This window comes from Gigantopelta aegis, chromosome 14, assembly GCF_016097555.1.
Source record: "Gigantopelta aegis isolate Gae_Host chromosome 14, Gae_host_genome, whole genome shotgun sequence".
NCBI classification, from domain to species: Eukaryota; Metazoa; Mollusca; class Gastropoda; order Neomphalida; family Peltospiridae; genus Gigantopelta; species Gigantopelta aegis.
Genome location: NC_054712.1, coordinates 56,510,718 through 56,537,398, shown reverse-complemented (window position 1 = coordinate 56,537,398; position 26,681 = coordinate 56,510,718). Strand labels below are relative to the sequence as shown.

The 26,681-nt window shown below is 39.3% G+C and overlaps 2 protein-coding genes across 2 annotated transcripts; both read left to right on the top strand.

Annotated features, from left to right (window-relative positions):
• The first annotated feature begins 1,137 nt into the window (after positions 1-1,137).
• Positions 1,138-7,709, top strand: LOC121388857. The gene is made up of 3 exons (XM_041520374.1): positions 1,138-1,446; positions 5,351-5,414; positions 6,592-7,709. Exons 1-3 carry the CDS (start codon positions 1,153-1,155, stop codon positions 6,843-6,845), a joined length of 612 nt encoding a protein of 203 aa, XP_041376308.1. The 5' UTR covers positions 1,138-1,152; the 3' UTR covers positions 6,846-7,709.
• An 11,784-nt stretch (positions 7,710-19,493) lies between these two features.
• LOC121388740 (kelch-like protein 6) lies at positions 19,494-23,346 on the top strand. The gene is made up of 2 exons (XM_041520224.1): positions 19,494-19,657; positions 21,523-23,346. Exon 2 carries the CDS (start codon positions 21,537-21,539, stop codon positions 23,169-23,171), a length of 1,635 nt encoding a protein of 544 aa, XP_041376158.1. The 5' UTR covers positions 19,494-19,657; positions 21,523-21,536; the 3' UTR covers positions 23,172-23,346.
• Positions 23,347-26,681: the final 3,335 nt, after the last annotated feature.

Sequence of the window (26,681 nt, the reverse complement as noted above, 5' to 3'; positions counted from 1 at the left end):
GTCATACGTTAGATATGGTTTGCAACCAGTAACTATATTTAAAATATAGTGGCCATAAGGGTATAGGTTTGCAATTTGTAACTACAGTACATACAATATAGTACCTACATGAACAGTGCAAACTATATTAGCAAAATGGATTTTTTTTTTTTTTTTTAGCGAGACCATCCTTGGCATTGATACATATTAGTAATAAAGGAGCAAAGTAAATGTAATATATTCCGATAATACGTTGTTTGTAAATCCATTGAATATGTCCTTCGAAAATTCGATTAAAATGGTTTTTAAATGACAAAAATATGACATTGAGAGCAAAGATACGTCAAAATGTGTATTTATGGCGGCCATATTGGATTTATACAAATGATTTAATCATCCAATCAAGTATTACAGCATTACAAATGAACCACTGTATCCATAAACCCCATTCTAGTAGTTTAAATCAAACAAATATCCCATGTGAAAGCAAAGATACCTGTATGGAATATATTTATATTTGATGGCCAAATTGGATTTATGCAAATTAAACATATTTCCTCAAGGGGGATTTCTTAGGACTTTTAGTATGTTGTTCTGCGGACCTTGTTGAAATGCATAGTGGTGAAATAAATTCTGTTGCAATTTGTTTCCAAGTGAAACCTTATTTTGCCTGGCCTAATTATGCTTTGCGTGTTTGACAAAGTGGAATTTCACAGATATTGGTCGAGTTATTAGCAAATCTCAATTTACGTAGTATCAATCACACGAAGATACCAAAAAACCCTGACACGGAGTATTTGTTTTATTGAACGAAATGCTCATTTGATATTGGCTCACGCCAGTTTCTTGTTCTCACGATAGTTCTATCCGTTGGCGGGATTCGATACCACTGCGCCGAATCGCCTTGTGTTTGATAGCCTTGACTGGGTCGTCAATAAATTATTTCACAGGAGATCGGTTTTTATTGGTTGATACTCACATGCTTAACAGCTGATATTCCATTGGATCGTAAAGATTCTGACGCCAAGGACACTTGTTAACCAAAACTTTCCACATTGCTTTTTACAGCATACACGAAGTTTACAGTTACATATTATTTTGACTGCACTTGTTTTTTGTTTTTTTAGAAACAACATGAGTTTCTGTATTTATCTACTAGTAATTTTGTTTACAATGCATTCATGTATGTTTCGAACGGCTTTGTCGCAAAATTATCGCACCGCCTTTAGTCATGCGGTACCAGTGAAAAATTCCAAACTTTCGGTAACGCCACTGCACATTTTCTCCGAGTCTAGTGCATTACTCTGTACAAGGAAATGTCTCGAGTTTGACTGGTGTAACTCCTTCAACTATAAGCGGTACATCGCGTGCGAGTTGCTGGATACATATTTGTGCGACGGAGTTGCGGCGCTGACGTCAGCAGTTGGCTACAGATACTATGACGTCGAGTTTAACGAGACATCTGAGGTTTGTGTTATTTATAGTAATACGATTGTGATATTGTCATTAATTCTGCATTTTTTTAAAAACAAAAACTCACTCTCTCTCTCTCTCTCTCTCTCTCTCTCTCTCTCTCTCTCTCTCTCTCTCTCTCTCTCTCTCTCTCTCTCTCTCTCTCTCTCTCTCTCTCGCTCGATCTTACATAATAATATATCCGACTCATCAACACAGACACTCAGTGTATTCATTTATTATACGATGATATAGAATTTGGCGACCTCGACGTCATGTAACTTGGCCCATAAAACATATAGCTCCCCACTCCTTTTTTTCTTCAGATTTCTACATCGGAGAAAATCCGACCCTGTCCACCCCACTTTGAGAGCTTAGGACCCTTTAATCGGCTGTTTGATTTCCATTGAACTGTATCACTGTGTTCCAACTTATGGATCATTCTATCTCGCTGTATAATAGGTTGTTGATCAATAAAGATCTGTGTGGACCCTGGTACCGACCGAACACCACCAATAATCCGTATGTAACATCAGCACAATGTCACGTCAGAAAACAAACATCCAAGGGGGCGGGGCGTGGTACAGCGCTCGCTCGATGCGCGGTCGGTATGGGATCGATCCCCGTTGGTGGGCCCATTGGGCTATTTCTCGTTCCAGCCAGTGCACCACGACTGGTATATCAAAGTCCGTGTCTGTGGGATGATGCATATAAAAGATCGCTTGCTGCAAATCGAAAAGAGTAGCCCATGAAGTGGCGACAGCAGGTTTCCTCTCTCAATATCTGTGTGGTCCTTAACCATATGTCTGACGCCATATAACCGTAAATAAAATGTGTTGAGTGCGTTGTTAAATAAAACATTTCCTTCCAAAATATCCAAATGTTTCGGACTAGTGTTAGGGAATCGGTCGGAATTTCATCATCGATCATCGGTTATAATCTATTTGAAACAACCGATCAACTTTCAGTTACAGTCGGTTAGAATTATATAAACAGAAGAAGGATTTGAATTGTAAGGACTATACCCATGTCGTGTTCATCGAGATAAATCCTACAGGGTGTATACTACCAAATCAAATCCCATAGACGACAATAGTAACATATGTGGCTAAAACTCCTACCTGCAGCGTATCAATCGACATAAACGCCACGGATATAAATACTACCACCCCTCACCCTTAAAGTGAATCAGAAAAAATTGGGGGTCAATCTGCTCATTTCTGAGATAACGGATAGCGTCTATGACTACATTAGTTCCGCACAAAATTCGAGTACTTTAATTATTTATTATCCCTTTTTATTTACACACACATTAAAAATACCCCCCAACCCCAACATAATTATACCAATTCCAGCATCTAAACTGGAGGAACAATTACAGTTAATATTTTCCAACACAATCAGTTATGGATTTTTATAATCGATCCACACATCGAAGGAGTTAAATCGATCAAATTTCGATTATACTTGATCATTGGAATATCACTACCTCTGACTACTTGCTGGAAGCATTAGAACAGCAGAAAAAAAAATCGATTTAATTTAAAAAAAAAAATCGCAGATACAGAAAAACTCGCAGATTTGTGCAATATATCGTCGGGAACAATGAGGGTAATGTTAGACCGTGCATGTCTAGTCTAAACCATTCAACACGATCATGAATTAGCAAGTACTGTTTAAATTTTTAATATTAACATATATGAAATATGAAATATCATATATGAAACTGTTACATACGAGACTGGAGGCATAACTGGGCCAAAATGAAGTTTCACATAGAAAAGTTTGAATTCTAGACACGAACTTGTGCAAATTTATCATTTCAATTTATTTATTTATATTTTTATTTTTAATGAGTATATTTTCTATCCCTATCCGGCTTGTATTTCAGAAAAAGGATCTAGAGCGTGCTTAGTATGGAAACTTATTTTTTGCTACATGAACACAGCAGGCCTACTACGTCCCCTTTTATATAATATGAGATGATTTATGTATAATATTTTAACTGGTATATATCTTATTGCTTTATTTATGCTGCCATAGTTTTAACTGTACTATAATGGGTGATTATTTGTCTTTTAGATACTTTTAGCGAATAGGCTCTCACAACTCTATTGAGTGGCTTATTACAATTTTATAGTCTATATTGCTTGTATTTATATGCTAAATGTTATTCTGTTGTAATGAGGTGAGACTTTAATAGACTATTTGTCTGCATTGGCGTAGCCAGGATTTTATATTGGGGGACCCATATTGGGGGGGGGGGGGGGGACACACTGTATGTATGTATGATTTTATAAAATTTAATACAGTAAAAACATTTATGTTAATATGGTGGACAGTGTACAATGATTTACTTCCCTGCAACCTCGAGCCCCATCCGCACGTATGATTCGACCTAATCCTTGCTTTCACCTTTCAGCACACAGAAAATGACATAAATCGTGAACGCTGTAGATGACACGACCTAATCCTTGCTTTCACCTTTCAGCACACAGATAATGACATAAATCGTGAACGCTGTAGATGACACGACCTAATCCTTGCTTTCACCTTTCAGAACACAGATAATGACATACACCGTGAACGCTGTAGATGACACGACCTAATCCTTGCTTTCACCTTTCAGAACACAGATAATGACATACATCGTGAACGCTGTAGATGACACGACCTAATCTTTTACCTTTCAGAACACAGATAATGACATAAATCGTGAACGCTATAGATGACACAATCTAATCCTTGCTTTCACCTTTCAGAACACAGAAAATGACATAAATCGTGAACGCTGTAGAAGACACGACCTAATCCTTGTTTTCACCTTTCAGAACACAGATAATGACATAAATCGTGAACGCTGTAGATGACACGACCTAATCCTTGCTTTCACCTTTCAGAACACAGATAATGACATACACCGTGAACGCTGTAGATGACACGACCTAATCCTTGCTTTCACCTTTCAGAACACAGAAAATAACATAAATCGTGAACGCTGTAGACCTAATCCTTGCTTTCACCTTTCAGAACACAGATAATGACATACATCGTGAACGCTGTAGATGACACGACCTAATCGTTTACCTTTCAGAACACAGATAATGACATAAATCGTGAACGCTATAGATGACACAATCTAATCCTTGCTTTCACCTTTCACAACACAGATAATGACATAAATCGTGAACGCTGTAGATGACATGACCTAATCCTTGCTTTCACCTTTCACGACACAGATAATGACATAAATCGTGAACGCTGTAGGTGACACGGCCTAATCCTTGCTTTCACCTTTCACGATACAGATAATGACATAAATCGTGAACGCTGTAGGTGATACGACCTCATCCTTGTTTTCACCTTTCAGAACACAGATAATGACATAAATCGTGAACGCTGTAGATGACACGACCTAATCCTTGCTTTCACCTTTCAGAACACAGATAATGACATAAATCGTGAACGCTGTAGATGAACGACTCAATGCTTGCTTTCACCTTTCAGAACACAGATAATGACATAAATCGTGAACGCTGTAGATGACACGACCTAATCCTTGCTTTCACCTTTCAGAACACAAATAATGACATAAATCGTGAACGCTGTAGATGAACGACTCAATGCTTGCTTTCACCTTTCAGAACACAGATAATGACATAAATTGTGAACGCTGTAGATGACACGACCTAATGCTTGCTTTCACCTTTCAGAACATAGAGAATGACATAAATCGTGAACGCTGTAGATGAACGACTCAGTGCTTGCTTTCACCTTTCAGAACACAGAGAATGACATAAATTGTGAACGCTGTAGATGACACGACCTAATGCTTGCTTTCACCTTTGAGAACACAGAGAATGACATACATTGTAAACGCTGTAGATGACACGACCTAATGCTTGCTTTCACCTTTCAGAACATAGAGGATTACATAAATCGAAAACGATGTGTACAAAGTGGCAAGTGCTCACCGAAGTGTGGTAAGTTGACAGAAAGTCTATTTTGAGCATCATAGAGCACACTCAGCATTGAAAAACAACAACATTGCCATAAGGGTGGATCTAGGGGTGGGTGGTGGTGGTATATAATGCATGATGGTAGTTAGATACCATACAACTAGTTGTTTTAAAATGTATCTAACGAGCGAAAGCGAGTTTGATACGTTTTAAAACAACGAGTTGTAAGATAAATGGTATCTAACGGACACGAATGTATTGTTCTATTTCTTACAAGTCCTCAAAACCCAGGTTTTAAGCAAATTTTAACATCTTTTTCGACAAAAAGTTATTTACAACCCTTGCACTTACGCGTCACAGACAACTGATTGTTAGGTTAATTATACGTCACAGTTTAATCGATTTCCATTGTGCTGTTTTTTTATTGGATGTATTGCATTGGTGACTAGGTCATCACCTAGGAGCAGCCAGTCGTATGTCTTGAAAGTGTTAACACAGGTACGTGTGTAAACAAGTATGTGTTATCAAAATATAACGAATGATATGTATAAGAAGGTAAGTTAGCACACCCTGATGTATTACTTATTGGCTATTGGATGACAAACATTGGGTAATTCTGGCAGTGTTAGATAGGAAACCCGCTACATTTTTCCATTGGTGACAGGGGTCTTTTATATTGTCAATTGTTGTACATTTCACTACATCTTGGGGTCCTATAATTATCACAAATAACCCCGCTCTTAAGAGTTCAGAATCACTTTTATCATTTTATTATCATCATTTTTATCATTACGATTATCATTCTCATCACTATAATAATAATAATAATAATAATAATAAATAATAAATAATAATCATAATAATGATACTATCATCATCATTATTAGTTTTCACCATTATCATCATTTTCATATCATAATGAACTTGATTATCACTATCTTCATTATTATGTTCATTATCGTCATCATCATCATCATCATCATCCCCTCGCTTCATTATTATCATCATAACCATCATCACCACCATCATCATCATTATCATCGTTTTCTTCACCATTATCATCATTTTTATTATCATAATGAACTTGATTATCACTATCACTATTGTTATATTCATTATCGTCATCATCATCATCCCCTCACTTCATTATCATCATCATCATCATCATGACCATCATCTTTAGGTTTGGTTTTACTTGTAGGTTGTGAGTGGACAAACCAGTTCATTGTAATTCCTGGCATGTACATCGCTGGCTTCACAGACAAAGTGATGTCGTCTGTAACTATGGAGCAATGCCAGAACGCATGCGCGAGTGAAGACCAATTCCAGTGCAAATCCATCGACTACAATAACGGCTCCTCCGCCTGCTACCTGTCCACCGTCAACAAAGATGACCAACCTCAGGAATTCAAGGATTCCGGGACGTACATCTACAGTGAACGTATTTGTCAGTAACGAACGCACCTGCAGACGTACATCTACAGTGAACGTATTTGTCAGTAACGAATGCACCTGCAGACGTACATCAACAGTGAACGTATTTGTCAGTAACGAACGCACCTGCAGATGTACATCTACAGTGAACGTATTTGTCAGTAACGAATGCACCTGCAGACGTACATCAACAGTGAACGTATTTGTCAGTAACGAACGCACCTGCAGATGTACATCTACAGTGAATGTATTTGTCAGTAACGAACGCACCTGCAGACGTACATCAACAGTGAACGTATTTGTCAGTAACGAATGCACCTGCAGACGTACATCAACAGTGAACGTATTTGTCAGTAACGAACGCACCTGCAGATGTACATCTACAGTGAACGTATTTGTCAGTAACGAATGCACCTGCAGACGTACATCAACAGTGAACGTATTTGTCAGTAGTAACGAACGCACCTGCAGATGTACATCTACAGTGAATGTATTTGTCAGTAACGAACGCACCTGCAGACGTACATCAACAGTGGACGTATTTGTCAGTAACGAACGCACCTGCAGACGTACATCAACAGTGAACGTATTTGTCAGTAACGAACGCACCTGCAGATGTACATCTACAGTGACCGTATTTATCAGTAACGAACGCACTTGCAGACGTACATCTACACTGAACGTATTTGTCAGTAACGAACGCACCTGCAGACGTACATCAACAGTGAACGTATTTGTCAGTAACGAACGCACCTGCAGACGTACATCTACAGTGAACATATGTGTCAGTAGTAACGAACGCACCTGAATGAGGACTATGTACGATCTAAGGTCTGTCATAGCCTTAAGGCTGTGGGAAGACATTAATTTAAAGTAGAAATAGTATATGGATACTTGTTGTTCTTACAACCGTATACGGTATTGATAAAACGTATAGAGTCCAATTTACGAAAAGGTAAAAACGTTTGTTTTCTTTAATGACACCACTAGAGCACAGTGATTGGCTAATTTTGATGTCAAACATTTGGTAATTTTGACGTATAATCTTAGAGAGGAAATCCCACAGACAGGATAGCACATACCACGGCCTCTGCTATATCAATCGTGGTGCACTGGTCTGATTTACGAAGCCTGTTTTCTTTAACGCATGTGCTTAAGCATTTTAAATGTATACTGGCTTTGTAAATTCGGCCCTATATCTAATACATATATATTAATGGAAAGAAATAAGGGAAATTGTAGAGCAAATTGAATTCACTACTAGCACACTCAGAGCAAGCTGTTGTAGCGCACGCGTGTCATGGGCGCAGGTGACGGCCTCGGCCGGCTCCTCCTTCTAGGACTGGAATGTTTTAATTAGTAGCAAGGGATATTTTATCTGCACCGTGCCACAGACAGGATAACACATACCACAACTTTTGCTATACTGACTGGAACGAGAAATAACGCAATGGGCCCACTGACGGGAATCGACACCAGACCGACCGCGCATGAGGCGAGCGCTGTATCCCGCCGTATCTCTAATAGGTACACATTATACTTACAAATGTCCAGTTTCATCAAAGTTTGTTTTGAATAACGACACCACTAGAGCACATTGATTAATTAATCATCGGCTATTGGATGTCAAACATTTTGTAATTCTGACTCTTAGTCATCAGAGGAAACCCGCTACATTTTTCCTAATGCAGCAAATGGTCTTTTATATGCACTTTCCCACAGACAGGAAACCACATATCACGGCATTTGACCAGTTGTGGTGCACTGGTTAGAACGAGAAAAAAATCAGCTGAATGGATCCACTGAGGTGGTTTGATCCTGCGACGCAAGCACCTCGAACGAGCACTCATCCGACTAAGCTAAATCCAAACCCCCCCCCCACCCCAGTCTTATCAAAATCACGAACTTAAGCTTTTATAGATATTACAAGTAAGAATAATAAGGATATACAGAAATGAATATTCTTTATAGGGGAGTAGGGGCGTACACTGGGTGGGTGTGGGGTGGGTGTTTTTCAAACGAACTTAAAGCAATTTTACAGTGTTTATAAAGGTGTCCAGAAAAATGTAGACCAACGTCTCCGGTAGTTTCACATTCGGTAGTCCATTGGTAAAAGCGCTCGCTTGATGCGCGGTCGATCTAGGATCAATCCCAGTTGGTGGGCCCATTGGGCAATTTCTTATTTTAGCCAGTGCACCACGAATGATATATCAAAGGCCGTTTTATGTGTTATCCTGTTTGTGGGATGGCGCATATACAATTCCCCTTGCTAGTGATGGAACAATTTAGAGATTTTCCTCTCTAAGACTTTGTCAAAATTACTAAATGGTTCACAACCAATAGACGATTATTAATAAATCAATGTGCTCAAGTGGTGTTGTTAAACAAAACAGACTTTAACGTTAATGTTCGTACCCTCCCCCAGGTTCTGACCACGCTACGCACCTGGACACCATTTACATTCAACGGGCAGCGACAGTGAACATCAGCGTCTCTGTGAAACGCGTATTAGATCCAACTGATGTCTTGTAATCCTAATCGAGGTTATTTTGTCTAATATAGGTTATCCAGCTGTTTCTCGCTAAATGTTTGTTATCCGTTTTAACTGGTTCCTGGAAGTGGTCATTCTGTTTAATGTGTAGCGTAAAAATCAGCTGAACTTACAACTAGGCCGGTGCTTGTAAAACTTAAAGACTCAAATCTTTAATGAATGAATGAATGAATGAATGGATGTATGGATGTTTAACGACACCCCAGCACAAAAATAGAGATCGACAAACAAGGTAAATATACTCTGTCAAAAAAGAAACGCATAGGTGATAGGGAAAGAAGAAAAGTGTTTGATTTTACAAAATGTCGGGGTTTTTTTTGTACAATGTTGCTGAATGATCATGTTTGTTAATGTTCCTGGAATGGGACAGCATGCCCAAATTTAACGCACGTTGTGGCGCGTTGTGCAACAATTGCAGGAAATCGGCGTGAAATGGTCATATTTTGGCGAATGCACGTGGAACTCGGGGAAACGATTGTAGTAGTGATGGATATTTAAAGCTGCAATGATGCCTCATTTTCATTTCGACGTAGACGAGTTACAAGATGCCGAGACTAAACCTGTCGAATCGAAACATTGCAATAGGCCGCCTCCAGTTAGGTGAATCACAGTCAGCAGTCGCACGCCACATGGACGTCCATCAGAGCACCATTTCATGTCTCTGGGACAGGTGCCAGCAGTTTCAATCAGCTGAAGACCGGCCCAGAAGTGGAAGACCTGGCATAACAACTGCAGCACAAGATCGCTACATCCGGGTTCTACACTTGCATCACCGAACTGTCACAGCAACGAACACTGCTAGACGCATACCTGGTTTGAGAAGGGTGTCCGCACAAACCATTCGGAACCGACTTCGAGAAGCTGATTTACGGGTTAGGAGACCGTATGTTGGCCCCGTCCTGCGACGTCAACATCGACATTTACGTGTTCGCTGGTGCACGAATGTATAGGGGTGGAACTTGGGAAACTGGCGGCGTGATGGACGACAACGTATTTACAGACGCCACAGTGAACGTTTTGCCAACAACTGCGTCGCCCAAGTTGACAGATTCGGTGGAGGGAGTGTCATGATGTGAGGAACCATCTCATACACTGACACAACTGAACTTGTGTTCGTACAAGGCAACCTGACAGCTGTACGCTACCGGGATGAAATTCTTCGCCGTTACATGCTTCCCATTTTGGATCGACAGAGAGAACTCTTTCAGCAGGACAATGCCAGGCCGTATACGGCACGTGTAACAATGAATTTCTTACAGAATGAGAACATTAATGTGCTGCCATGGCCATCAAGATCGCCAGATCTCAACCCCATTAAACATCTATGGGACGAACTGGACAGACGTGTACGTCAGCGTGACCCGGAGAGTCCATAGCAAGAACATTGTCACATACTCATGTCGAATTTGACTGTGGTACGATCATAAATAACGAAATTATGCCACTTTGTATTAAAGAGATAATTCCCTGAATATTTCGCCTATGCGTTTCTTTTTTGACAGAGTATACATCAATATGTTATTTACATTTAAAATAAAAATTATGTGAAAACACACGGTAAAGAGCTGGGTGAAATGTACAATAGAATACAATACAAATATCAAGGTAAGTATTTTTTTAAATTATGTACAATACAAAAATCAAGGTAAGCATATTTTAAAACTTTGCATAGAAATCAAAATGTTTCAAAAACGTAATTCTGGGTTGAATTAAAAAAATTCCAAATATATCGTGCATTGACAGTGACTGTGGTTATACTGAGAAGGAGGATCGTTCCTTAACATTAATGAATGTGTTAAATGTGTATGGCCGATACGAGCACGACACAAGGCCACTTCATCCTTCCTGCACCGCCTGTAGGAGGACTGCCACTTTCTCAGGACGGGTTTCACAGAATAAAGCTTGTTCGCAACCGCATCGTTCCTGGCATCTGGCTAAATCGAAAAGATATATTATTGGTTAATATGATATACACCGACACCGGCATGGGGAACATTCAAAGCAGATTTAGCAGTAGAATCTTCCTTTTCATTGCCCTTAATGCCAACAGGGCTAGGTACCCAACAACATATATAACATCTTTATTGGTAATTGATGAAAAGACACACTTTCGTATCAAATCTTTAATGACGTCACATACATACAATTGTATGGCATTACAATGAAGTTAAAGTATCAGACTCTATTAGAGTCTTGGGTTTAGACTCTAAAGTATCAGACTCTATTAGAGTCTTGGGTTTAGACTCTAAAGGTTTTATAAGCACCCGTCCTAGTCCACCCCTGCACGTGCTGTAACCTCACCGTGGTGCAGGTGTGTAACATTCTCTTTGAGACCCCTGCGCGTGCTGTAACCTCACCGTGGTGCAGGTGTGTAACATTCTCTTTGAGAACCCCTGCGCGTGCTGTAACCTCACCGTGGTGCAGGTGTGTAACATTCTCTTTGAAACCCCTGCGCGTGCTGTAACCTCACCGTGGTGCAGGTGTGTAACATTCTCTTTGAGAACCCCTGCGCGTGCTGTAACCTCACCGTGGTGCAGGTGTGTAACATTCTCTTTGAGACCCCTGCGCGTGCTGTAACCTCACCGTGGTGCAGGTGTGTAACATTCTCTTTGAGAACCCCTGCGCGTGCTGTAACCTCACCGTGGTGCAGGTGTGTAACATTCTCTTTGAGACCCCTGCGCGTGCTGTAACCTCACCGTGGTGCAGGTGTGTAACATTCTCTCTGAGAACCCCTGCGCGTGCTGTAACCTCACCGTGGTGCAGGTGTGTAACATTCTCTTTGAGACCCCTGCGCGTGCTGTAACCTCACCGTGGTGCAGGTGTGTAACATTCTCTTTGAGAATGGCCAATACAGCACAAAATTGAAATTTTAAGTAAAATTCAGTATCTGTGATATTTGTGTTTTTGCACAGTTCTTAACACTGTTTTTATTTAAATCTTGAATTTTTGTATTGATGTTGATCATCACTTTATTTCTTTACATTACCATAGTTTGAACCGGCCTCGGTGGCGTCGTGGTTAGGCCATCAGTCTACAGGCTGGTAGGTACTGGGTTCGGATCCCAGTCGAGGCATGGGCTTTTTAATCCAGATACCGACTGCAAACCCTGAGTGAGTGCTCCACAAGGCTCAATGGGTAGGTGTAAACCACTTGCACCGACCAGTGATCCATAACTGGTTCAACAAAGGCCATGGTTTGTGCTATCCTGCCTGTGGGAAGCGCAAATAAAAGATCCCTTGCTGCCTGTCGTAAAAGAGTAGCCTATGTGGCGACGGCGGGTTTCCTCTAAAAAAAAGGTGTCAGAATGACCATATGTTTGACGTCCAATAGCCGATAATAAGATAAAAATCAATGTGCTCCAGTGGCGTCGTTAAATAAAACAAACTTTACTTTTTTTTTACCATAGTTTGACACCCAACAGCCGATGTATTTTTCGTGCTGTGGGGTGTCGTTAAACATTCATTCATTCATTCATTCATTCCGTCCTAGTCCTCACATATGTCGTTCAATCGTTAAAAAACTTCATACGTCCTCTGTGGTCAGGAATTAGACGAAGACTGTTCCTATATTCGAGTGTATTCGAAATGGTACACACACTTTTTCAATATGACTGAAATTAACATTCTGGGACCTAATTCACTAAACTCTCGCAACTTTTCGACCTCGCAGTGCAATGCTAAAAGACTTGCATAGGATGCTTTATTGTCTAGCAGAGCCTAAGAGACCTTTGTGAATTGGGACCCTGATAAAGTGCATATAACACATGATATCGACAAGTTCAGAAGCAACCGAAAATCAACATATTGTTTAATGCGGCTATGGGGTTTTGAGATATCTGAAAACATTTACGATAACAGAACAAAAACCGCAAACACATTTTAAATTACAAAATTTGGTGTGTAGCATGGCATGTTAGTGGAAAATATCTTACGATGACTGCAAATTCAAGACCGTCCCTATAAGGTTACTGAGATAATGTTTATCTTACGATGACTGCAAATTCAAGACCGTCCCTATAAGGTTACTGCGATAATGTTTATCTTACGATGACTGCAAATTCAAGACCGTCCCTATAAGGTTACTGAGATAATGTTTATCTTACGATGACTGCAAATTCAAGACCGTCCCTATAAGGTTACTGAGATAATGTTTATCTTACGATGACTGCAAATTCAAGACCGTCCCTATAAGGTTACTGAATGAATGAATGAATGAATGAATGAATGAATGTTTAACGACACCCCAGCACGAAAAATACATCGGCTATTGGGTGTCAAACTATGGTAAAAGCAAAACAAATTTGATAATCAACATCAATATAAACATTCAACAGTTAAATTAAAACGCAGTGTAAAGAACTGTGCAAAAATACAAATACAAATATCACAGAATTTTACGGACACCGAATTTTACTCTAAACTTCAATTTGTGCTGTATTGGCCATTCTCAAAGAGAATGTTACACCCCTGCACCACGGTGAGGTTACAGCACGCGCAGGGGCTATAAGGTTACTGAGATAATGCTTATCTTACGATGACTGCAAATTCAAGACTGTCCCTATAAGGTTACTGAGATAATGTTTATCTTACGATCATTAAGACAAGTTCCAGAAATCATCACAAGCTGCTGCGAGGCAATTTTGTTCTAATATCCAACGCCTTTAAAAGAATATCTTAAAAAAAGAAGAAGAAGGATTTATTTAAGTATTACGTAACCACCGGCTTTCCAGAGGGCGTATTCATTGGAATGGAACAAAATGGCTGCGCCTGTTATATATAATAGCCGTCACATTTAACTGTTTTATTAATTAAATATATAGCAATATACTTGTTGATATTAAGCAATAATGTGCATTATATATCGTTGGATATGCCTACCAAAAGCCTTGCTCGTGCATTCCTTTAAAAGTATCTCAAGCAGACCACCTACTTAATAATATAAACATGTAGCCCCCCCCCCCCCATCCCCCCATACTTACCCCCATAATATTAATTCTAGAACAGTCCTTAATTGTAGATATTTCCAATGCCACATGTCAACATATCCGACACATTGGCATCGGGGCTTGCGGAAATCCTGTATGTATTCATATTATATCAAATACATGATGTATTTGTACTATCAAAAGTCAAGCAATGTGTGCCCCTGGAGACAATGTAGACAGCACGGTTGAACGTCTCATACTGTCATGGAAAGAACACTTTACATAGAGTGACATAAATACAACGACTGTCACTGAGAGTTAAACTAATTAGTTAATTTCAGATTATCTGGTACGACTTAAATTTGTTTTTTAGAGCAACCAAATATATCTTTTCGACTTGGCAACATGATTGGGATGGTGCGGTTGCGAATAAGCTTCATGCTATCAAGCCAGTCTTGGTCGTGTGGCAGTCCGCCTACAGACAGTGCAGGAAGGTCATACTTATTTGACACACTCATTTATCTTGAAGAAAGATCCTCCACCTCAGTGTAGTCTGACGGTGCGCCACATTTTGGTGGAGTGTAAGCATTTGACAGAAACTCGAAAAGATATATTTGGACAACGAAATGTGATGGAATCATTTCGATTCCATCCAGAAATTATATTGCAATTTTTACGTTGTACTGACTTTTATTCTAAATTTTAATTTTCTCTATCTGTGATATTTGATTTTTTTTTATGGCACAGTTCTTTACACTGTTTTAATTTAACTGTTGAATTTTTATATTGATATTGATCATCACTTCATTTGTTTGCATTTACCACAGTTTGACACCCAATAGCCAATGTATTTTTCGTGCTGGCGTGTCGTTAAGCATTCATTCATTTGGTCCTATCTCCATTTACAACTAGTGATATTAGACAGAAAATAAAAGAAAACATAATTGTGTAAGTCCTGACAAACCGAACCAAAAGACATATAAGTTGTAAATTTGTTGTTCTTGGGAGTTTATTTTGGGAATGTATCCTCAAGCTTTTCTATTGATCGAATACTGGGGCAACCCTCTCTATCATATATCATTATTTGATCACGTGGTCACACCAGATCAGCTGTCTTCACTAATTAGTTTAACTCTCAATACGTAATACAATGCTTACATGTAGAGGGGAGATCAACCAATTCCACTTGTAGTCACACTAGATTAGCTTTCTGGACTAATTATTTTAACTCTCAGTACGTAATACAATATTTTATAGGTTCTAGTGTACCAAATCAATTCCTACTGCCGATAATATTAACGTTTACTAATAAAACTGATATAATCAGCGTATGACATCCAGTCAGTACATCAATAAAACGTGTGGCGCCTCACATTTAATCTACCTGCAAGAAAATGCTCTCTCTCTCTCTCTCTCTCTCTCTCTCTCTCTCTCTCTCTCTCTCTCTCTCTCTCTCTCTCTCTCTCTGTGTGTGTGTGTGTGTGTGTGTGTGTGTGACACATACCATTTTAGAGATTTAATTATTACTATTTATTTATTTTATTGTCATTATTTTTGTAGCCATTACGTAATCATTGCGATGCCTTGTGTTTTGCTGTCTAATTTCGAACACATAGTAAGACAATGGCGCGCTTCCTGACCTCGTGTCCAGCTCGTTCCACAAATGCTCGATCGGATTCAAATCTGGACTATAGGGTGGCCAATCAAGCGCTGGGACATTGTATTGGTTGAGGAAGTTAAGACAAACCTTCTCAACGTGCGACCTTGCATTATTCTGCTGCAACGTAAGGTTACGCGCATGGATAAGTGGAAGGACATGAGGCCTGATGACCTGGTCCCGATATCTTACGGCTGTAAGATTGCCCTGGATGACCACGAGAGGTGTTTTCACGCCATGATAAATCCATACCCCCCCCCCCCCCCCAACATAATATACCCTTTTCCTTAATGCAGGCGTCTGAATATCGCACACCTCGACATCGATAGACACGTTGTTGTCCATCTGACCTATAACGCGAACACTGAGGCTGGTCAGTGAATAACATACGTCTCCAGTGGGCCAAGTGAAAACCTTTTGGTGCATGTGTACGCAGCCATTGCAATCGACATTGACGTCTACTGGGTGTAAGTCGCGGGTCAACGTAGTGACGTCGTGGACTTAAGTTGAACTCCCGCAACCGATTCCTAACCGTTCGTGGACACACTGGACGACCATGAGTGCTTACAACCTGACTCGCCGTCTTCGTAGCCGTCTGAAATCGGTTACGGAGGTGTGTGAGACGTATGACTCTAGCTTGACGTGGCAATGTGACGCGCGAACGTCCGCTCCTGGCACAGTCAGCTAATCTCTATGTGGCTCTCGTTAAATAAAAGAAAGAAAGAAAGAAATGTTTTATTTAACGACGCACTGAACACATTTTATTTACGGTTATATGGCGTCAGACATATGGTTAAGGACCACACAGATTTTGAGAAGAAACCCGCTGTCGCCACTACATGGGCTACTCTTCCGATTAGCAGCAAGGGATCTTTTATTTGCGTTTCCCACAGGCAGGATAGCACAAACCATGGCCTTTGTTGAACCAGTTATGGATCACTGCCAGTGGTTTACACCTACCCATTGAGCCTTGCGGAGCACTCACTCAGGGTTTGGAGTCGGTATCTGGATTAAAAATCCCATGCCTCGACTGGGATCCGAACCCAGTACCTACCAGCCTGTAGACCGATGGCCTAACCACGTCAGAGAGTACAATGAGGTATATATATATGTATGTATGTATGTATGTATGTATGTATGTGTATATGTATGTATGTATGTGTATATGTATATGTATATGTATATGTATACATACACACATGTATATATATATATACACACACACATCTCACAAATATATCGGCAAGTATCACACAGGTACCTCATCCATCGCGGTGTAATAAATAAAATACATTATTATTATTATTGTTATTATATACATGCGTATGTATGTATGTATGTATGTATGCATGTATGTGTGTGTGTGTGTGTATATATATATATATATATATATATATATCCGGTCAAAAAACCACGTAACGAATTTATTACCTTTTAGATCTTTTTATAATTAAACAAAAATTACACACCAGTCAAACTATTACACACAGCAGCCTTAAGTAGTCTACTTGGCCTACACACATTTTACAACAAATAACTATGCAAGGTATTTACCACTTTTTGTTAGCTGCATGTGTATCAAGAGTCAACATTCTGTCAAAAACAGACGATTTATAAACAAGGGGGAACAACTCATGTCGCCTTGTTATATGGGGTGTGTTTTAAACGTTTACAATTATTCTGTAATCGTGTCGAAAAAAACCCAAATTTGAACACCCGATGCCGAACAAAACTATTTGTTAGGATGTACCAACTGGCAAAACCTGTAAAAGGCATGTCAAGTTATTACTTTAACTATTTTCGTGATAATTAGCCCAAATTCTAACACGGTAACAGATTACGAAATGATATATTCTATTATTAGCTTTCAATACGCGAAAAACTACAATCTAGCACATTGTTTTGCCAAACGTGCACAAGAAATCTTCAAATAAACAGTAAAAAATAAATTTACCGAGTGGTAGTCCCATTCATTATGAATTCAAGAGTTTTAACAAATTTATTCAGTGAGGCGTGTTCGAGAAAATTGTGTCGATATCATCCGCTTTCGTTCCAGCCAGTGCACCACTTAAAGGCCGTGATATGTACCACCCTGTCTGTGGGATGGTGCATATAAAAGATTCCTTGCTGCTAATTGAAAAGAGTAGCCCATGAAGTGGCGACAGCGACTTTCCTCTCTCAATATTTGTGTGGTCCTTAACCATATGTTTGACGCCATATAACCGTAAATAAAATCTGTTGAGTGCGTCGTTAAATAAAACATTTCTTTCTTTCTTTCTTTATCTCATCCGCAGTTTGTATTTTCGTACAACCAGTAGAGCAAATCACATGACATTTCTATACCTCGACAGATTGCGAGTGCGAATAATTTTTACATGCTCATATACCACTAGAGTTTCGAGCATGTCCGTCCAGGGGCCTGTCTGTGGATAGCCAGGGGCTTGTCCCGGGACAGAAAAAAAATTAAGCGGACAATTTTGAAATTTACATCCAAATATTAAATAGTGGGCCTTTAAAATTTTGATCCGCAACTCTAATTAATATAATTAATGAAGAAAATTCTACTCATTAAATTTGGTCGCAAGATTAGATCGGGTGGTCAAAAAGAAATTACATAAAATGTTGGCCTGACTCGGGATGGAGTGGGGGGGGGGGGGGGGGGGGGGGGGGGGAGTTGAAAATGAGCAGAATTTTGAAAATAGCAATTAGTAAAAAAGTTAATAGAATTTAAAAAAAGAAAGAAAAAAGTTACAAGCCAAAAATAAAAAAGAATTGACTGTTCGGTTGAATATTTATATAATTTGGAGCATTTTAGGACAGTTCAAAAATAAATAAGAGAAAGAAGAGAGGATCGGACTATTTAATAATATTAAAAAAAGAAAGAAGTAATTTAGACATAAACTTTTAAAAGTTTAAAGTCCGATCTATATGTCCACGTGAGTGGCCTCGTTAAGGCCGTTTGGGTGCACAGCTTATAGGGACGAGATGGGTTGCATTCCGTCAAGAAAATCCCTAGATTGACAGTCAATAGACGTTGAAGGTGTAGTGCTGTGCTGAAATACAGATCTTGAGAAGCCGGATCCGTCTGAACGAGAGAGAGAATAAGACTAGGGTATAGTCCAGTCGTCATGGGTTGGTATAGCGGTGCGGACTCCAGAGGATACGAGATGGTATCACAATAAAACAAAGTAAAGTCTAGCAAAGAGTATTAGGGGCCGACTTGTACGAGTGACTCGGGCCGATTCAATCGTATGACATGCCATACGTTACGATATGCTTGTTGGCGTTGCAATCCGAGTGACTCGTACGAGTCACTCGTATCGTGTAGCAGGGCCTTTACCGCGTCGAGCTCCAGACTGGGAATGCCCCGACAGATTTTGTATTTTCCAGCAAATGGCACGGTGTACTTGTGGTAGGCTATGTATTAGCTAATGACCAATCAGAACGCATGAAATGTATCTAAAAGGTAATAATATAATTGTAACGGTCACATGTCACACCTAGTGATTAACCCCAAGTTCAGTCAGCAAACATTTCGCTAAATTCGCGAACTATTTGACACACCCCGACGTCACAATTTGCATTACCGTGAAGCGCATAAACCAGTCTAGTGGACGTTTTTCGGCTCGGTCTGCCTGAACTGTTGCTCTGTGTAGCAAGTTGTTTGGGCTGAAAATAACCTGTTGTATTTTTGTTTCTGTGTAAGTATCACATTTTAATACACCACTTGTTGCTTGTGATTACATGACTGATACCACGTGTCACAGCAATGCTATTCAAACTAACCACACCTTGAAACAGTAATGGTTTTCAACATATTTATTTACTTCCTGGTTCGAGCCTATTTTCACGAAGTAGGACTTATAGGTTCCAGTGTACTAAATCACTTACTATTGCCGATACAGTTAACGTTTACTGATATAAACAGCGTATGACACCCAGTCAGTACACAAATAAAAAGTGTGGCGTCTCACATTTAATCTACCTGCACATGGGCGTACATAGGGGGGGGGGGGGGGGGGGGGGTTCGATGGGTTCGACCGAACCCCCCCCCCCCCGAAGTCGCTTTTTTTAATAATTTAATATATCTGACATTGATATCTGACATTATTATATTTACTCAACATAGAAATGTATGCCCAATATCTCTGCAATCTATTTTGGAACCCCCCTTTTCAAAATCCTATGTATTGGAGCCCCCCTTTTCAAAATCCTATGTACGCCCATGCTGCAAGGACGTGGGGGTCACATACCATTTATGAGATATAATTACCTAATTTTTGCTTTAAGAAACAAAAACAACCCACGTAGCCCGAGTACTCTAACGGTAAGAGAGTTAGACGGACATTTGGACAATTTAGCAAAACCAGCTGTCACTTAACTTATTAGATAATAACAGTTTACTAACTTAACACTGCTACAAAGTATTCTACGTTTAGCAACACAAACTGGTTTCACCTAAAGTCTTAGATAATAATAGTTTACCACTGTTAGACAGATCTGTGTTCTGTGTAGTCTTATGTACAAGCAATAATTGGCCGATAAAAAAAAGTTAACCAATCAACCAACCATTGAATCCATTGATCAACCTATCAACTTACCAAAGTGAAACCCAAAAGGCAAATAATAAACTGAATTAAATAATATTCCATTTCTGTTATTATTTGCATTAATTGTTCAACTGTTTTTCCTTTTTTATGTCTTTATATTAGCATAATAACTTGGCAGTTTCAAGTCCATGATCACTATGTGAGGTTGTGATTTATATGATGTCATTTTACGGGAGAAGATTTGTACTGTAGGCTTGCATAATCACTGTGTAACTGTTGCTAGTGTTATTCAACCATACTATTTAATTAGTGTTATAGGTAGTACTAAACCAAATAAATTCCGGCTGGGTCAAAGTTCGAGGTGCACCCAACTTTTGGTAGCGAAGTGAACACCACGAGTCCTGTGATTGGTGATACATTTGAGTGTGTTGGTTGTAAAAAATAATAGTTTCATCTGGGTAAAAAAAATGCAATTTTATTTCATCTAGTACCACTGTGTCAAGTAGCCTTGTGTTTGAAACATGTATGGGGTACCTGTAAAAAAGAGTACTCGAATTTTGTTCGGAACTAGGGTAATCATAGACCCTACCCATTATCTCAGAAATGAGCAGCTTGACCCCCATTTTTTCCTGATTCACTTTAAGTGTGAGTGGTGATAGTATTTATATCCGTGGCGTTTATGTCGATTGATACGCCGCAGGTAGGAGTTTTAGCCACATATGTTACTATTGTCGTCTATGGGATTTGATTTGGTAGTATACACCCTGTACATGTAACAGCCATATTTATTCAATATGGGTATGGTAATTCATTTAATGTGCCCATTTCCCAAAAGAGGTTCAGGCACGCCTATCCCGGGCTCGACCTCTGACTTTTCCAGTGACAGAGCCCGGGACAGGGGGGATTTATAATCACTGTTTAGTGTTATTCACCAATATTATTTAATTAGTGCTATACGTGTAACAACCAGATTTATTCAATACATCCCTGTTTTAATGTGTCTGTCTTTTATTTAGTTTCAGATATCGAAATGGCGGAAGTACAACAGTCCTTTCTTAAAAAGATCTACGAAAAACTCATCGAACGTCACCACAATGACATAAAACTTGTTTTTCAAGATGGTTCCACAACAGGAAGTAAAATATGTCTGACAGCACTTTCTCCCTATTTTGAAGCGATGTTGACGTCTGACATGTTGGAGAAGAACACTGGAGTCGTCACGTTACCGACAGTGTCTAAACAAACGTTTCACGATGTGTTGAAATTTCACTTTATTGGCGAGGACGTCGTCAACGATGTCAACTGTTTTCTGTTGCTTGACATCGCTGAAATGATGCAGTTTGATGCCCTCAAGTCTCTCTGTGTGTGTTATCTGAACAACAATCTGACACTGACCACAGAAAACTGCGTTAACAGGTGGAGATTATTAAAACGGTACGGCATGGACGGTCTTGCTACAAAAGCTTTACAGTATGTAGTTAAGAACTTTGAGGAACTTTCAAACAATGGATCGGTAATGGATCTGACAAAAGATGAATATATCCAAGTGTTGTCCCAGGATGATTTGTCACAGAAAGAAGATGACGTTCTTCGAGATGCTCTGACGTGGATCACGGAAAAAAAACCTTCAGTTGAAACTATGGTCGATCTGTTCAACCAAATCAGGTTTGAGTACGTCAGCTTCAGTTATTTGTCTGATAACATCGATTTCACAAGCTTTCTTACGAAATATGATACATTGCAGCAAATAGTTCAGAAGAGTATCGAAAGCCACAGTTTCCTTAAGGGAATAAACCCTTTTATTGACAACAGATTTTTAGGACGAACTGTTAACGCTATGTTCGTTCTTACTTGTGGTCCAGTCATGTCTGTCGCATGCCTAACTGACAAAACCTGGTACCGGTTGCCACCATCTGGCAATTCGCTAAGTTTATGGTTCACGGGTGCAGCCTTGGGAAAATCAATTTACATTACTGGGGGATCTTACAGAGAAACGTCAACAACTGTATACGACGTATGGGAAAAGACGTGGAGTTCGGGTCCATGTCTCAATTATGAACGCTTTGAACACTGTATGGCTGTTCTAGGCGACACAGTGTACGTCATAGGAGGGAAACGCAACAACACTATAGAACAGCTGCGTGTTGGACAGGACAAGTGGCAGGTGGTTGGAGATCTTGGGTGTAGTCGGCGAGATTCCTGTGCTGAAGCTGTTGGAACAAATATTCTGGTGATGGGTGGAAAAATGGATGGCAGTGAAACAGATCAGGTGCATTGCTTCAACACAAGAACACGTGCTGTCTCCACGATCAACATAAAGTTGAAAAGTGGTATAGTGACCCGATCATACCTGGTTATGCCAAAGTTGTATCTATTACATTGTGGTGGCAGTATTGACGTCATTCACATCGACGACTCAAACATACCAACATTAAGAGCAGAACGAGTTGTAGAAATTGGTGCCATCGGACTCCGTTTTGGATTTGGGTACAAAGATGGCAGCATCATTGTGATTTCCGAAAAGGGACTAGAAAAAGTGGACATCAGAGATGGTTTCAAAGAATCCATAATCTTCGATAATACACCACACCTGTTTATTATCTGTGGTGCATTCAGCATGCACCTACCACGTTTCTGTTTGCAGGAAAATGACACAATAATATGAACATAAACGATAGAAGAACGATGCTCAGTTTCGTTTTCTGTGATCAGCTATACCTAATGTTGCTCATTATTTGAATCTATTAGGGCTTCTAGAATGTATACAAATTCCACTAGCCATGTTATCAGTGATTAAAAAAAAGTACTAGCCACTATTAAAAATTCACTAGCCCAACTTTACTTAATACAATTTTACTAATAGTAATAATCAGAGATGTTACCTTTATGTAACTTGTTTTTCACTAGCCGTCGGGCATGGCAATAGTAGTTATTTATTAGCCCAACATTGAATATCACTAGCCATGGGAGTGGGGCTACCATAATCTAGAAGCCCTGCTAGCCGTCGGGCATGGCAATAGTAGTTATTTACTAGCCCAACATTGAATATCACTAGCCATGGGAGTGGGGCTACCATAATCTAGAAGCCCTGCTAGCCGTCGGGCATGGCAATAGTAGTTATTTACTAGCCCAACATTGAATATCACTAGCCATGGAAGTGGGGCTACCATAATCTAGAAGCTCTGTTATCTGTTGTATACTTGAATTTCATCTTCTGCTTTATGACAATTACTGTTTTAGAGTCATAATTAACATTACGTCATTCCAATGACCTTTGTCCTGTGCTAAGTTAATTTAGTAAATTAGTCCGGGAGAGGCAGTCTTCTTTATGGCTGTTAAAATGATATGTAGTCCAGTAAGGATCTCCTGAGGAGTGGCTGTCCTCCTACAAAGGAGGCACTAGATAAGAGATTCATGGAATCAACCACTGTTTTGTCAAATTCCCTTTCGACTGCATTTTGCAGAGATACCGTGCTGATCACGGGTAGCGGTTTTGTCAAATTCCCTTTCCACTCTGCATTTTGCTGATCACGGGTAGCGGGTTTTGTCGTTCATATTACAAAATGTTGAGTTGAAATATCTTGTTTGGGCTTGTGATGACAAGAGACCTGGCTTTAGGACTTTATGACAACAGTTGACAATGTTTTCACTGATGACGTAAACATGCCAACATCAACAACAACTGCTTTTTTCACAAAACATGATAAATTTACGTCACTGGCTATCCAGAGACAGGCACCGAGACGGACATGCTCGAAACTCTAGTGGTATATGAGCCTGAAAAAATCATTCAAGTCAAGTCAAGTCTGCGACTGGCAGTTATACGTTTATATGTGTTTGACATCTATTTCACTCGGGAAATTACATCATTACAGAAGAGGGAGCATTTTAAAGACAAAACAAATGATATATATGTACTTTTATTTATATTTGTTGTACTATAATAATAGTAATACAAATTGTGGTTAATAAGTGTCCTAGTTATGACTCCAATGCACGAACATTAACAGCTAAAGATAGCGGTACTCTAAACAGTAGGTCAATGGGTCAAAGGTCGGAAGTTGCCCAACATTTCATTCCACAGCTCACGCTACTAGTCTTGCCATTGGTAATTAAATGTGACACTGTTGTCGTAAACTGGTGTTTCGTCTGGACAGTACATTCCACAGCTAACGCTACTAGTCTTGCCATTGGTGATTAAATGTGACACTGTTTGTTGTAAACTGGTGTTTCGTCTGGACAGTACCTTCCTGCAATTTACTCTGAACTAGTGTTAGTGTTCCAACTTCTATTGTGCTTGCAACAGTGTGCGGAACCACTTGTAATTTACTCTGAACTAGTGTTAGTGTTCCAACTTCTATTGTGCTTCAAACAGTGTGCGGAACCACTTGTAATTTACTCTGAACTAGTGTTAGTGTTCCAACTTCTATTGTGCTTGCAACAGTGTGCGGAACCACTTGTAATTTACTCTGAACTACTGTTAGTGTTCCAACTTCTATTGTGCTTCAAACAGTGTGCGGAACCCGATTAAAAAGAGGATGACAATATTTGTACGGAACTAGGACAGTCAGACACGTTTCTGAAACGAGCAACTCGTCACCAGTTTGTTTTCTGATTTATTTTAAGGGTGAGGGCTATTATTTATATCCATTGTGTATGTGTTGATTGAAACGCTGCGTATATCAGTTTTAGCCAGATATGTGGCATATCACTATTGTCTATGTGAATTGATCTGGTGGTGTACAACCTATATGTTTTATAAAGGCTGACGTAATGCACCATCCTTAGCAGCTGACGTGTTAGTATTGTTACGTATGACTATAATGCTCCAACATTAACAGCTGAAAGTGTTGCAAAGTCTGACGTAATGATAGTTATGACTAGTTCACTGCCATTAACAGCTGAAAGTGTTGCAGAGTCTGACGTAATGATAGTTATGACTAGTTCACTGTCATTGACAACTAAATGTGTTGCAAAGCCTGACATATTATTAGTTATGATTCAGCTAACATTAACAACTGTTCTTGGTACAATGCCTGATATATTGTTAGTTATAACTCTACAAACAGTAACAGCTGAATGTGTTACAAGGTCTGATATCTTCTTAGTTATAACTCTACAAACAGTAACAGCTGAATGTGTTACAAGTCTTGATATCATCTTAGTTATAACTCTACAAACAGTAACAGCTGAATGTGTTACAAGTCTTGATATCATCTTAGTTATAACTCTACAAACAGTAACAGCTGAATGTGTTACAAGTCTTGATATCTTCTTAGTTATAACTCTACAAACAGTAACAGCTGAATGTGTTACAAGTCTTGATATCATCTTAGTTATAACTCTACAAACAGTAACAGCTGAATGTGTTACAAGTCTTGATATCTTCTTAGTTATAACTCTACAAACAGTAACAGCTGAATGTGTTACACGGTCTGATATCTTCTTAGTTATAACTCTACAAACAGTAACAGCTGAATGTGTTACAAGTCTTGATATCATCTTAGTTATAACTCTACAAACAGTAACAGCTGAATGTGTTACACGGTCTGATATCTTCTTAGTTATAACTCTACAAACAGTAACAGCTGAATGTGTTACACGGTCTGATATCTTCTTAGTTATAACTCTACAAACAGTAACAGCTGAATGCGTTACAAGTCTTGATATCATCTTAGTTATAACTCTACAAACAGTAACAGCTGAATGTGTTACAAGTCTTGATATCTTCTTAGTTATAACTCTACAAACAGTAACAGCTGAATGTGTTACAAGTTTTGATATCATCTTAGTTATAACTCTACAAACAGTAACAGCTGAATGTGTTACAAGTCTTGATATCATCTTAGTTATAACTCTACAAACAGTAACAGCTGAATGCGTTACAATCTTGATATCTTCTTAGTTATAACTCTACAAACAGTAACAGCTGAATGTGTTACAAGTCTCAATATAGTCTTAGTTATAACTCTACAAACAGTAACAGCTGAATGTGTTACAAGTCTCGATATCTTCTTAGTTATAACTCTACAAACAGTAACAACTGAATGTGTTACAAGTCTCGATATATTCTTAGTTATAACTCTACAAACAGTAACAACTGAATGTGTTACAAGTCTCGATATATTCTTAGTTATAACTCTACAAACAGTAACAACTGAATGTGTTGCAAAGC